At 37.2% G+C, this 13,824-nt stretch overlaps 2 protein-coding genes across 4 annotated transcripts; one reads left to right on the top strand and one right to left on the bottom strand.

Moving 5' to 3' along the window:
* Positions 1-24: 24 nt before the first annotated feature.
* LOC135168655 (putative metabolite transport protein HI_1104) lies at positions 25-6,410 on the bottom strand. Of its 2 annotated transcripts, none has more exons than XM_064133047.1 (10): positions 6,164-6,410; positions 2,646-2,758; positions 2,454-2,577; positions 2,023-2,175; positions 1,832-1,942; positions 1,435-1,597; positions 1,153-1,354; positions 743-1,021; positions 477-674; positions 25-250 (listed from the first exon to the last, which is right to left on the bottom strand). In XM_064133047.1, exons 2-10 carry the CDS (start codon positions 2,749-2,751, stop codon positions 78-80), a joined length of 1,509 nt encoding a protein of 502 aa, XP_063989117.1. In that variant the 5' UTR covers positions 2,752-2,758; positions 6,164-6,410; the 3' UTR covers positions 25-77. The 2 variants fall into 2 exon arrangements, with proteins under 2 accessions (XP_063989117.1, XP_063989118.1); XM_064133048.1 differs by lacking the exon at positions 6,164-6,410 and adding an exon at positions 3,625-4,440.
* An 843-nt stretch (positions 6,411-7,253) lies between these two features.
* Positions 7,254-13,739, top strand: LOC135168654 (protein unc-93 homolog A). 2 transcript variants are annotated; one of them, XM_064133046.1, is made up of 8 exons: positions 7,254-7,680; positions 8,671-8,698; positions 9,108-9,520; positions 9,829-10,459; positions 10,813-11,201; positions 11,436-11,568; positions 12,264-12,401; positions 12,517-13,739. In XM_064133046.1, the coding sequence occupies exons 3-8, from the start codon at positions 9,326-9,328 to the stop codon at positions 12,735-12,737; spliced, it is 1,707 nt and encodes a 568-aa protein (XP_063989116.1). In that variant the 5' UTR covers positions 7,254-7,680; positions 8,671-8,698; positions 9,108-9,325; the 3' UTR covers positions 12,738-13,739. The 2 variants fall into 2 exon arrangements, with proteins under 2 accessions (XP_063989116.1, XP_063989115.1); XM_064133045.1 differs by lacking the exon at positions 8,671-8,698.
* The last annotated feature ends 85 nt before the right edge of the window (positions 13,740-13,824 follow it).

Genomic DNA, 13,824 nt, shown 5'->3' with positions numbered 1-13,824 from the left:
TAAATATTGGATAAAAATATTAGATTATCTTTGGAAATGAAAAATTCAATTTTTATTCGTGAATTATACAAAAAAAATCAGAGTCTGGAATGATCAGGATTTTGTGGTCTACTAGGAAGTCGTAATTCAAGAACAGTACCATCGTCGTTGGTGAATGTCTTATTGTCATGGCCCTCTGCGTCTGTCGTAACCTCAGGCGCCATAGTTGGGCCACTCATGAAGAACATGGTGAGCAGAAACATGATGGAGCCTTGAAAAGAGAATAATTCGTTTGAATTGAATTCCTTCCGTCGATGTTACAAAATTTTTTCATTGTCTTTGCATCACCACTAGCCCTAAAAATAAATACAGCCTCGAAGTGCCGAAATAGTTAAGTAACTTTTGACTGTTGACCAGTTTTCAAAGAATATCTTGGAATCTAAGAGAGCAATGATTTTTCCATAGAACTGTTAACAATTTTGAATTTCTTGACTCACTTATTCCGTAAAAACCGGCGTAAAGTACGTAGAGACTTTCCCTAAAGCCGATAACTCTCCTCAGAGGCTCAACGAGAATCGGCAAATTGCCCCCGATATTATTCATAACAAATAAGAAGACACCGACAGTTGTTGATCGCATGCTGAGAGGTACAATTTCAACAACAATAGCGAATACTATTCCAAACCACATCTCAGCTGAAACAACAAAGGAGGGATTTAACAATCCAGTGGCCGTTGTAGTTATTAGCTAAATAATATATTACCAAAGAAATATGATATTCCAAGAGTAATGATAGCCCCCAGTGGCTCCAAAGCCACTGATCCAAAAGCGAATGGAGTGGCTATCAATTGACTAATAGCAAGGCAAGCTACTCTGGACCTTATTCCCATTTTCGCAACAAATTTATCACTGACAACTCCACCAACAACCACACCAATACTTCCGACTACAATTGTCACTGCGAATAACCACCAGCTCAAGTCATAATCCGGGAAATAGTCCCGATAGTAAAGGTCACAATTGTAGGCGAAGCACATTCCACCTAAAATCATTTCATTTATTATTATTTATTTATTTTTATTGGAATTCGTTGCAACGTGCGCCTGATGCGAGGCCGTTGCAACATTTTATTACCAATTACGGAATTAATTAATTTTTAACTTCTTTACTGACCGCAGTGCCTGATACTCGCTGCAAGGCAGAGTAAAATCATCCTGGGATGCAATAAAACTTTCCAAATGGATAATTTTTTTCCATCACTTCCGGCTGCATCTCCGCCGAGAGCTTTGCGCGCCGGTTCCACCAGGGTCAATCCTGTGAGAATAGCAATGATAACGCCTATGATACCAGCACCATAATAACAGGCTCTCCAACCCTGTAATCGTTGAAACAAAATTACTCGGTAAAAAAAATCCTTTCATTTTTATTTTGTGTGTAAAATTTATTTCGTCGCACCAAATCCCAGGGATTCATCGCTGGTATATATCTACCAATGGGAAATGCTATTCCGTATCCACCGTATATGCCCCAATTAAAAATTGACATGACTAGTCCACGCTGTTCTTCTTCAAACCAATCAGACAGCAAACCCGTAGCCAGAGGGTTGCAACCCGCTTCCCTATGCAATTATAATATTTAAAAAAATATATTTGCGATGAAAATTCAGAAACAACAACAGATACATTATCACTCTGCGATTTCCATCTAATATTTTTGTTTATCCATTTATTTATTACTGGAAAGTATGTAATATACTGAATGACGTCTCTTTGCATGGGATTGGGAAAGGGAAAATACAATAACAATAATACCCTAAATAAAAATAAAATAATAGTAACATCGGTAGACGTACCCAGCAGCTAGAACCATCCTCAAAATCACCAACTGCCAATACTCCTTCACGGTACCCATTAATATAATTGCGATGCTGAAGATTAATGTACATAGAGCCAGAGTTCGGACTCTAAAAAAATTAATAGGGTTTTGAATGTAGAACATTTTTTTTTATTTTTCGTTGTCGATGCAAATACCTGTGAACATTACCTGTTGTATCGGTCAGCCACAATGCCAAGGATTACACCTACGATCGTAAAAACAGCAATGAAACTTGGCCCAGCCAAAATTTGATAGTCCAATCCGAGCCCATTGTAATTCCACTCGCAATACCGCGTTCCATTTATTTCTAATGATAGACAACTGCGGAAATAATATATTTAAACAATTACGGTCTCACCTCAGAGTCAGCAAGTTTCGATCCAATATTTACCGTTCGCATTTAATAAATAAAAGGAAACACAATTAATGAAGATTTCGGATAAATTTAATTCTCGTTGTGGAAAACTTTGATAAGACTATTAATTTTGTCTGAATTATTGTTGAGATAAAAATTAATGAAAGTGAAGAGTGATTCTGTCATCCGCGGATACCGATATTCGCGCAAAGCGCACCTTGAAAATTCCGCGAATAATACTCACTAATCTGAATTATTTGCAGCTTCACATTGAACTGGAAGCTCAACCAGTGAATACTCAGATGTGTTTAATTGGCATGACACATCACCGTAATGCAAATCCTCGGCTGTCGCCTTGCTTGTGACACCTGACATTAACAACATTTCCACATGAAAATCATCTGAAGTGCACAGCTGGGTTATATAATAATATTACCAATCATATAATGCCCTAGTTCACCCAACACGTATCCAACCGATACAATTCCGAGGGCATAAGGCTTGTAAAGGAATCGTAGCTTTTGTACAACGTTGTTAAACATTTTTAATCTGAAAAAAAAATCGAAGGATAAAGATGAACTAGCCAATCAACTGACAACATCCTCTTCCACATTTTTTAGTGAATTATTGTTTTGATTTTTGATGGAATTTGTCGCAAGCTCAGGAACTTGGAAAATGCCATAGACTGAGGACCTTCAGCTGAAGAAAAAATTATTCACCGATTTTTTATGAATATCTCGAGATCTAAGGAAGATAGGAAAATTTTTATTATATCCTTTTTTGAGGGGGGGATTCTGCCTTACAACAAAGGTCATAACAAACATATCGCTATCTCTCTTAGATTCCGAGATTCCGGCGAAGAACTGGACTCTGAGATAAGTCAACTTATCTCGTTTTATCAGTTTGCTACTGAAGTATACGAAAATAAAGGCGCCAGTGAATGACTTCAACTCGACTATCGAAAATTGTAATTGAGGGATGATTATTATTAGCGTTTCTATTCCCACGTGTATATTTATTCAATTTCATTTATAATTGTGCGTCACTGTCTGTCTTCTCCATTGTCTTGAACTGCTGATGCATCAAAACGCTTACGCAAAGGAGAAAAAAATTCAACTTCCCGAGGTAGAATGCAGTGCTTCTAAACTTCATCTTCTTCACTACACATTACGACCATGTATTACAGTTTTTTGTCCATTAAAAAAATACCTAATGCGATTCGAAGAACTGATAATGGTCAAGAAGAACGTTATTAGAGCGACACTGATAGAGCAATTTCTGCAACAAAAATATTTTCCTGAGAAAAATACAAAAGGATTTTTCCAATAAAAATTTCGGACGATTTTGAGGTGAACTTTGGTTCATCGAAACGTAAATTGGGAAAGACATATCATAAACATTCACATATAACTCACGGGGTGGGGGCAATGGCCAGTCGCAAGATATCTTGTAACAAATCACGTTAAAAATAAAAAATAAAACAAATCCAAATTGGGAAAAGAATTTTTTTTTCCTCAGTACACTTCTCGTGAACTCGGATAAACGAGTGACAGATTGCATTGCGATCAATGGACAGTGATTTAAATCTCCCGTTTTAATTCAATCATTCTTTCACGGAAGACTCTCAATAAGATCCGTCTGTGATACGGAATTGATTATTCATTGGGTGCATGCTGAACTGCATGAATAAAAAATGTTGGTGTGCATAATGTTCTTCGATTGGGAAGTGGTACTTAAAACGGAGAAGAAAAAAAAATGAAATAACGCTGAAATCTGAGAATTGATGATGCTGTCCGTCAATGTTATGTAATTGAAAATACCGTTATCGAACGTACCAATCAAGTATTTGCATGATTAGCAGATAATAGTGAATTAATTAATTGTAATCAAAATTACAATGTTGAGAAATATTTTTTCCTCTGACTTCCCCGGAATCTGTGCAATTGACTAAAAATATTGTATTCAGCAAATCGACATGTGTCACGATGTTCAAGTCCACTAACCCCTGGGCATTGCGATTAATCATGCAGCATCGTGGAGTTAAAAATTAGCATAGTGAGGTTTAATTCATCCTGGGAAAAGAGCTCTCAATCGAGATAAATAAAAATGACTCGAGGAATAAAATTACAAAATTGGAAGATCATCCGAAAGCGGTATTTTCAATTAAAATAAAGAGAAAAAAAATCGTTATCGTCGCATGTGACCAACACTTCAAGGTCGGGGAATCAGAGGCTCCCACAACAATTAACTTAAGATTGTTATTGTATAATAAAAGGAGTGTTGGTGCGCAGATTGATAAATTAAGACTTTGACTTTGACCATATAAATCAACGTCGTAGCACGAGCATATCATCTACGAGTTCAAGAGACTCTTTCAAGAATTGTATTATACAATGAGTCGTCGGAATTTCTAAAATTACTCATTGTTGTCCCCATAAGGAGGCAAGATAATTCGTACGTATGGATGTAAAATTGTCGTGTTATACATGTTGGTAAGGCACTGCCTTGAGCCAGAACTGTACAAATAATGATGTTAATTTCATTTATGCAGACAAACCAGAATTGTTTCACTCGACTGAGAGAAATTTCCCATAAAAATTCCAGTGTCTCTACTGCAAAAATTGCCTAGACTTGTACGTAATTGTAATTGAACATTTTCCCTTCCTGTATTTTCCCGAAAGTCATAAACAAAAAAATCTCTCCCCTTTTATTTGCAAATTCCTAATTAGACTAGATAAAAATTACCCGGCTATAATTACCTCGTTTCCTCGCCAATTTTCCATAAAAAATCTTAAGTGTATTGTTAATATTTCTCAGTTAGAACAATATCCGTAAATTGTTAGCGAATGTTATGTATGCAAATTGACCAGTAATTACCGAGAAATACAAAATAATGATGAAACTAATGCAAAATGTAGATAGCATTATTTAATTAATGATCTGAACAATGTGCGTGAGCATTTATTGAACGCTCGTGTCATTTCCGTCATAATAGAGTTGTAAGGGTGCTGTGACTCCACTTAATCCTTCATTAAGAGACATAAATCGAGGCTTAATGAGGAGCATTAAAAAGGAAAGGGTGATGATACCCGGAAAATGAGTAAATACCATCATCAGGTACAATTCATGTTTTATTCCACGAAGAATGTTTATAAAAAAATATCGACGCACACTATCGGCGCACAGTTGTCGTAAAATCGGTGGAAATAATGGAGCCGAGAAGGCAGAATAAATAAAAATATATTTCCAACGAAAAATTGTTGAAAATTACTGGAAATAAATTCCCATCTCTAATTAATTCCCGCGACAACCAATACCGCAGCATATAATTTCAATGGCATCCCATCGGAGGAGTGATACTTTTGTCATAAATCTACCATGTGATTCAATTTTTTTTCCCTCAAATGTCAGCGAATGATGATCAGTGGAAATCGACACTGGTAACGATAAAGAAAGATGAGATTTTAATTGCAAGTTTGAAGGAGCAGTTTCGGCCAAGGTCTAGGCGGGGGAATGTTGATTACTCACAGTTATGACTACTTGACGATCCGGATTGGCCATGGGATAAAAAAAAAAATTGCCCCTGATAATCCAGGATCACATGTCCTAACGCCTCATTAATAAACGGGCCTAAGTCATTTATTTCTCTGTTACCAAAGTGCCAATATAAAATAATGCACTCGAGTGTTCAGTCGTGCAGAACAAAACTCAAGAGTTCATTTGCATATATTGGTACGGTCTGGGTCGATACAACACGTGCATTTATTATTCACCGTATCGCTTAACGACATTCACTTTTTATTGCCGCCGATTTCGATCAATTCATTATAGTAATTAGATTTTATAAATTTTCATTGACTAAAATAAATCAATGAATCAGTGAAATAATTCAATCGATGGATGTTGGGGGCAGAGGGTGCACAGGGAATAGCTTCGAGAAAATTCATTACTTACGGTTATTAAACTTTTGGGGTAATAAATTAAAATCACAGTGACTGCTCATCCACTGGGAAATTTAAAACCCTTTTCTTCTTCGCGAATGAAGGGCATGCGCGCACCACGTGTTCCAGTAAAACAGTCAATCTGTCTATCTCACAGCACTTTTTATCTAATAGTATTGAATGTGAGAGGTGAGAAAATATAAGACATGGGTAAACCCTCTCAGCATGAGGGATGCACGATAAAGTGGAACTCGAGACTATGTTGAACCTTCATTTATAAGAAATTTCCAAGGATCAGGCCTCCTTAGATTGCGTATGAATGCAAGCTGGGAAGGGGGAAATATATACTTGTTGTGGGTTTGGACTAGTAACTAGTAAGCGGTATTTGTATTGTGTTGGAGATCATAGTTGGGGGATATGTACTCTCCATATTAGATTTTTCAGGGTCAATTCCCCACAGGTTAAATTCACCATAAGGTTTGCTTTTATCAGAGCTATTGTTGATAATTAATTCTCCTCATTAATTTTCTCATGAAATGACGACTCCATCGTCGAAGATAAATGATCAATTTTCCCTGAAAATTTTATATTTTACAACATAGGAAGAGAACAATGCCAACAATTTATTACATAAGAATAATAGACACTCGAGCGCTTCGAGACATCAGGGTCACTTAATCAATAAAACTACGGAAGAGACGATCCATTGGTCCAGTGTTATGGAAATGCCGGAGTAATCGATCCGGTAAAACCGTTCCGGATTCTTAATTGGATGATTTAATAAAAAAATGTAAAAAATAATGAGTCATTCGGTGAAAAAATTGGACCACTCGGATATTTTATTCGATAGATTTCGCAAAGGACTCGCAACAAGTCGTTAATCACCATCCGCATACTCTCGAATCCTTTGGGCATCGAACGATTGAAAGATGATCTACTTTCGCTGATTGACATCGCCATCATTTGCAGAACATTTTAATCTCCTCGAAATTAAATAAAAATTATTGAATTGTGGGAAAAAATTTGGAGCGAAAAATACCGACGATGGGATTGTTATGGAAATAGTTCTTGTTATCCCCTGGTTGAAAGTAAATGGTACGCACTCTCCCAGCTATCGACCCACCGGGTGGTGAACGGTGGAAGGGAGATGTGTGCTCTCAAATTGATGCATCAGTACGTTCAGAGGTGGATCGCCCTTGTCTGACTGATCGTTCGTCATCGCCGATGATTCCCATGGTATAATGTCCAGAGACTTGTAGGCGATTTTAATTTCCCTTGGACGACCCTAAATACCACCCTTGTGCTTTCGATAACCGAAAAGTGAGTGAATTTTCTCCCTTAATGAGTGTGGACGTATCACCCGAATTTTGTGATAAATACAGCACGAAGAGGACAAATTTATTGTCATGAATTCGTGTCAATATGCAAAGTGATGAGTCTCTGTCAACGTGTGGAAGGTGGGATAAATCTTGAGACCGACGATTATCAGCATGAAAACGGTTGACAATTAAATTTCTAAATATCGAGGAGGTACGTATATATTTGATATCATTTAAAAATTATAAAAATATATCGCAAAAACGTATTTCCCTGTGTTTTCCCGACATTTTCCAAAACAAGACATCAGTGAAGAGAATGAACGATTTTATTTTGACAATTCCCTACCAAAAATAAAATTTCAAATTCAAGACAACGTGAATGACGTGACAGTTCCCCAAAATTTCCAAAATTGCAGAAAAAAGGCGGAATTTTCATTAAACATTTCTCTTCGTCTCAAGGACAACTGAATTGAAGGCCAACAGTCAAAAATATATAATTCCATGACCAAGACTACAATCAAACGTTCGCTATATTTGATAAGTCAAGGGCAGCCAGGTGTTTTGAACACCATTATAATATTGCATAATTACCCAGATCTACTTCAGCCTGATAATTCTAAAATCACAACAATTGATAATGATTTCAGCGCAGTTGTTGTTGAAATAAAATCCATAAAAATGTGATACTCGCGTGCATCACGCTTTTGAGTAATCTCCGTCACAGCGTAATTACTGTTTAGTAATAAATCAGCGCCTTTGAGACAATCATTCACGCATCTGATTCAGTTTATGCATGAAATCTTTATGAATATTACGTAAAACAAAACCAATCGAATATGCGTGCTGACTAACGCGGCTCTAATAGGATATGATCATACCGTTGCATATTACACATATACATATATATATGTGATGATTTTTTTTATCCACTCACTTAATGCTGCCAATGTTTTTCAATCTCTCATTGCGTTATCGGAGGCTCGTACGAGTAGTATCGGGTTTGCCTACATTCTAACAGGTTTATTGGGTTTTTGTAGTGCAAATCGGAGGCTTGACTGCACTCAATTCTAATTATTGAATATTCATTGCTAACGTGTTTAAAATCAGACTTCCGCGTATGCTAAGGGCGATATGAGATCAAGGCAGGTGTTGGGTAATACTTATGAATGCCTTTCAATCATTAAAACTTTTCTCAATGGAGTCCCAACGAGTGGAGGAAACAATAGATGGTACGACGAAAAAAAAAATATATTGAAAGATTTTTCTCTCATTATAATTATTTTTGATAATTTATTCGCAATTTGCTTCTAGATGATTATTTGGTACATCGTCATTTCCTTCCGTCATGTTTAATTCATTGTTTATTCTGTTCTGTTGAATGCATGCAGTATCTTCGAGACTAATTTCCAGATTTATAAGTTAATTGAATGCTGTCAGCATCATTATCATTATTATATCCTTTGTACAAGTGGAAATAGTATTTTCTATGTATTTAGTTGACTAGAGAGTTGAATTTTGGAAAAATTGAAGCGAGCGATTTAAATAAAAAATTAATGAATTATTTATTATGTTAAAAATGATTCAATTTCGATCATTCAGCCATTCCAGGGAATATTATTTTTATTTCTCTTTACAAAGCGTGTGTGCAAGCGGAAGAAGAATTACCCCAGCTGTGGTGCCGCAGGGACCGATCTCTTGCGAGCACACGTGTGAGCCAGACATGCATCCAGAGGTGTTACATAATTTGCGAAATCAGCGGTCATAAAAGAAGGAAAAAATACCGACAAATGAGAGAATCAACCCAGAGGGGCGTTTAAATAATTGGGTAGACCCTCGTTTGGCTCAGGAATTTAAATATGGGTTCACTACCGAATTTACATGAGCTTGCCAGAGGCAAACTCGATAGTCCAGTGCACAGACCCGCGCCAATCGGTGGTTTTGGACCTGTTAAACTACCACCGCAGCCACCTCCGTTGGCTCATACCAATCGCCGAGTGAGAAGCAGTGGACATCATCATGCACTTTGGCATGATAATGATGCCATTCTAGAGGTAATTGCAAGTATCAGATCAATGGAGCCATTTTTTTAGACGACACTAATTGTTTTTTATATTCCCATTATCATCACACAGTGATGATAATCCTAAATTATTCGTATCGCATGGTAAATTGTAATTAAATGAGTTAAAAATAGGGGATGACATTTAATTAATGAATTAGTGAAAGCGAAAATATATTTAATGTATGAAAAATTGGGGTAAATTACAATTTAATTAGTTAGTCAATTCAATTAGTGTTTATCAATGTATAAGGGATATGTGTAATAGTAGATAATTGTACTCTGACATTTTATTGACAGCATATGACAACATATTCACCCATATCGTGTCGTTCGGCCCGAGCCTCGGCCTTATCCTGTCGTCGACGTGAATCAATGACCTCGTCAGCGGGTACATCATCGGTTCGTCGTTTGATAGCGGCCGTTCGGACAACTCCATCGGGTCCAAGACCACCACGAAAAGTTATTCTACGTCACTGTGCAGCTCTTTTACTGGGCCACATGACAATATCCGCAGCTAGTCTACCAATATTTCCACTTCAGGCTGGATTAGGAGCTTTCAATCCCCATCTTGGACCCCTCCTGTTAGCCCTGCTGTACGCCACAGCTGCCATTACCTCGTGCTTCTCCCTGATTGTCGTTCAAAAATTGGGTACAAATCTCATCACTAGCATCAGCCACCTCGTAACTACGATATTTGTGGGCACTCATTTATTTCCAAAGTGGTACCTTTTGCTACCGAGTTATGCATTGGTGGGAATCTTCGCGACACCGACATTTCTTGCAAGAACTGCCCATGTCAATGTCACTGCAACCAATCTCACTATTGTCTGCGCTGATCCCGAGGATCCCGATGAGAACAGACGAGACTGCATTCTACGAAGACTCAACAGGGGAATGAAACTTGCTGAGGACATGGGTTTAGCTCTGGGCAAGTGTCTCAATTATTCAAGGCTTTGGTGTCATTCAGGGCTTCTCATACATTGGAAATCAATTAGACGAAGGAAAAAATTCAATAAAAATTGATGGAAAAAACGTAACCATTGAAGGTTTCTAAACGCAACCTGCGACTGCAGTAGAATTTAATAATATATCAGTTGGCAATGAAATTGTACAAATCATGACATGAATTCTACGATTTATTCCAGAAAAAATGACCACCCAATTAGTCTAATTGCACATCCCTTGAGAAGTATTCCGTAATTTTATCCCATGAAAAAATGTATTGGATTTTTCGATCTTCTGTCATTCGCACGTATTTTTAACGATTTTTTCCATGACTAGGTTGTCTGATAGCCACTGTAATCGTCAAAATGATTGATCCGCTGCCGAATCGTCTACAAGACGATGTAGAAGAAAAATGCGGGGCCGAATATTGCCCTCAAGAGACATATTTCCTCAATGAAACATTATTTCTCCCAACAATGCCACCAAATGCTGCTAAAATCCTCATCAGTCTATTGCTTGGTCTGGGAATCGTGGGATTCGGTATTTCCTGTGCATTTCTCGATTCGAGAATGAAAGAGCCGAGCGGCGGAAATGAGCGTCTGAGTTTATCGGCTCATTTCAAATCAATCAAACAATCCTTTCAGGATCCAAAACTTCAACTCGCTGCTCCACTCACGCTCTTCATTGGGCTCGAACAGGGATTTATTGTTGGAGATTTCACAGAGGTAATTTAATAGGAGAGGAAGTGAAAAATTCCGGGTAAATTACTGTACCGTGTGGGAGAAGTAATTTAACCGCAGCAGACAAATTGACTAATAGTTGTAATTCTTCACGAAGTGCTTGATAATTGTTACCAGGCGTTTGACAAATTTTTTTAACGGTACGGTAATTTTTACTGAATTTTTCTCTCCGTGGATTAAATAAACAATGAAGAGATCCAAATTATAATTTTTTTTCAGGCTTATGTTGTATGCGCTCTTGGCGGTGCATCAGCGGTGACCCTAAGCTTCCTGAGTTTGGCATTACTACAAGCAGTAGCAGGAGTCACACTGTCCATGCTTCTGCGGCACATACGACGTTATTTTGTTGTCGGTAAGCAGTATGATTTATGATAAAATATAGTCCTTCAATTCCCGCTGGGACATTGCTTGTCCTTCCTTTGAAATAAATAAAATCACTGCAATGGGAATATCGAATCGACATATCGGCATTGCGATAATTGAATTTGCTTCCGGATGGAAACATTGCAATTACTCAAATTTAATTTTTTCATTTTTTTCCTGTCCTCCTGTTCTAGTACCAAAGGTCCAGAAGTGCATTCCAAACTCGTAAGGAGACGTACTATTTTTAAACGACGTCCGGACGTTCGTATGAATTATCTGAATGTCATAAACTTTTTGTTCAACTAGAGCTCTCGCTTTAGAAACGATAAATCCATGTATACATATTATAATATGATTTTATAATGTATTAGATCATATATACAAATTCAGCTTTCACGTGGTTCCCTTGAAAATAATACTCCCAATCCATTAAACTGACATGAAAAAATCTTTTAAGATTTTATCGAAACATGGAAAAATAAGAATAATAATGATGACATCATTCAATGGAATTATAAATCTGATAGAATTAAGTGAACAGACATCGTAATTTAATAAAATAAATTCGACAAAAAATTGACTGACGGAAAAAACTCATTTGGAAACAGATTGCTTATTTATTAGCAAGAATAATTGTACTCTAATATGCAATGCAAGAGCAATTTTCTACTTTTTTTTTCTTAGCTGTCGGATTTGCCTTTCACGCCTGCCTGCTGCTGGCAGTGGTCGCTTGGCGACCGGCTGGCGACGATCCAGCGTTATTCAACGTCATATCCGCTGCTTGGGGAGTTTGCAATGCCATTTGGGAGACACTCATTTATAGTAAGATGACTAATTGACAATTATTAATACGACTATTCCCATGTCTGTAAAATGATTTATTTGATTCAAGTAAATCATTTTTTTCTCGGTGTATTGACGACATGCACTTTCACAGCATTGCTCCTCGGATTATATCCGACATCCTGGCAAGGACCTCTGTCTACCTCACACTTCTGGAAATGGCTTGGTTTATTCTTGGCTCTTGGTTTGCACGGGGTCGTTTGCACTCGGCTTCGAGTCTTGGGTCTCGCCAGTGTCCTACTTCTGTCCGTGATACCTTACACGTGGCTAGAGATTCGCCTGGCAAAGCGTGGCAAATGCCTGGCGCCTTTATGACCAATTCACGACCGTCAACCAGCCGATGCTCTCATCAAAGACAAACAATTTACCCACCTCCAATGAGATGAGCGAGTGCAATTCAACTTGAGGCAGTGCCAAGTGTCATCTCTGCGTTACCAACGAAGACGTTCACGAACTTGTCGGAGTTCGTTCTGTCATTCCAATTTAAATACATTCAAATAAGTGGATTTTTTTCTTTCACTTTTGACCCTAGAAAATGGGACAATTTTGAGAGGACAAAGTATTGACGTGAATTTAAAGAATACTGATTACGATGATTCTACACAGAATCCCATTTCTCTGGACTGTTGCGATGGATTTTTTTAACAAACAAATATGATACTGTAATATTACGCAACGAAATATTCTTAAACATGTGCCAGTGGTACAATTAATTGTTGTTTTCTATTTGTTTCACTTGTGTATTCATAGTGTACTCATATAGTACTTTGTTCAATATTAATATTGTATTGTATATTTTGTCTAATATTTTTTATTAATGTTTTGTCGTAATACCGTTCTTTGTACATGAGTTCAAAAAAACCATCGCAGTTGCCCAGAAGATTTTTTGCAGTGATTCTCAAGTATTCGAGTTTGGGGAGTATTCAATGGCAACTCCCAGACGAGAACTCGTGAGAAACAGTACAGAAAAATAATTGTACATTCTCACATATCACTAGTTTCCAATCATATCCTGAATAATTGTCAGCAACAAAGAGAATTAATAACAGGTTGGCTTTCCAATTACAGCATGAAGCAACTCTTTCACAACATTATTGTCATAGGAATATTCAAATTGCACTCATTTTCTCGACGAGTTAATGCCGGTTCACGAATTATTTTCTCCATCCGAAGAATTGTCTGATCTTTGTAACTTTACTATCCATTGATCTCAGTGAATGGAATTAAAGAATAAAATAAATTAAAAACTATTGCACGTTCAATATTACGAAGGATTAAATGTTCGCACAATTATCGGGTATTTTTCTAAGAGGATATGGTTTTTTATACTTTTTTACGAATATAATTTATTTATTGTCTTTTTACTCTAGTCAATCATGCTCATTTACTCTTGTCTCAGGGA

This window comes from Diachasmimorpha longicaudata, chromosome 13 (assembly GCF_034640455.1).
Source record: "Diachasmimorpha longicaudata isolate KC_UGA_2023 chromosome 13, iyDiaLong2, whole genome shotgun sequence".
Lineage (NCBI taxonomy): Eukaryota > Metazoa > Arthropoda > Insecta > Hymenoptera > Braconidae > Diachasmimorpha > Diachasmimorpha longicaudata.
Note: the sequence above shows the minus strand (reverse complement) of the source record. Positions and strands in the feature narration are given on the sequence as shown.

Bases quoted from the DNA above. Each gene is read 5' to 3' on its own strand.
- LOC135168655 (XM_064133047.1), bottom strand. From the start codon at position 2,751: ATGTTTAACAACGTTGTACAAAAGCTACGATTCCTTTACAAGCCTTAT. The intron at 1,943-2,022 runs GTAATGTTCACA...TAATTTTTTTAG, and splicing joins GTGGCTGACCGATACAACAG to AGTCCGAACTCTGGCTCTAT. The intron at 1,598-1,831 runs GTACGTCTACCG...ATAATTGCATAG, and splicing joins AGGATGGTTCTAGCTGCTGG to GGAAGCGGGTTGCAACCCTC.
- LOC135168654 (XM_064133045.1), top strand. From the start codon at position 9,326: ATGGGTTCACTACCGAATTTACATGAGCTTGCCAGAGGCAAACTCGAT. The intron at 11,202-11,435 runs GTAATTTAATAG...ATTTTTTTTCAG, and splicing joins TTGTTGGAGATTTCACAGAG to GCTTATGTTGTATGCGCTCT. The intron at 12,402-12,516 runs GTAAGATGACTA...GCACTTTCACAG, and splicing joins TTGGGAGACACTCATTTATA to CATTGCTCCTCGGATTATAT.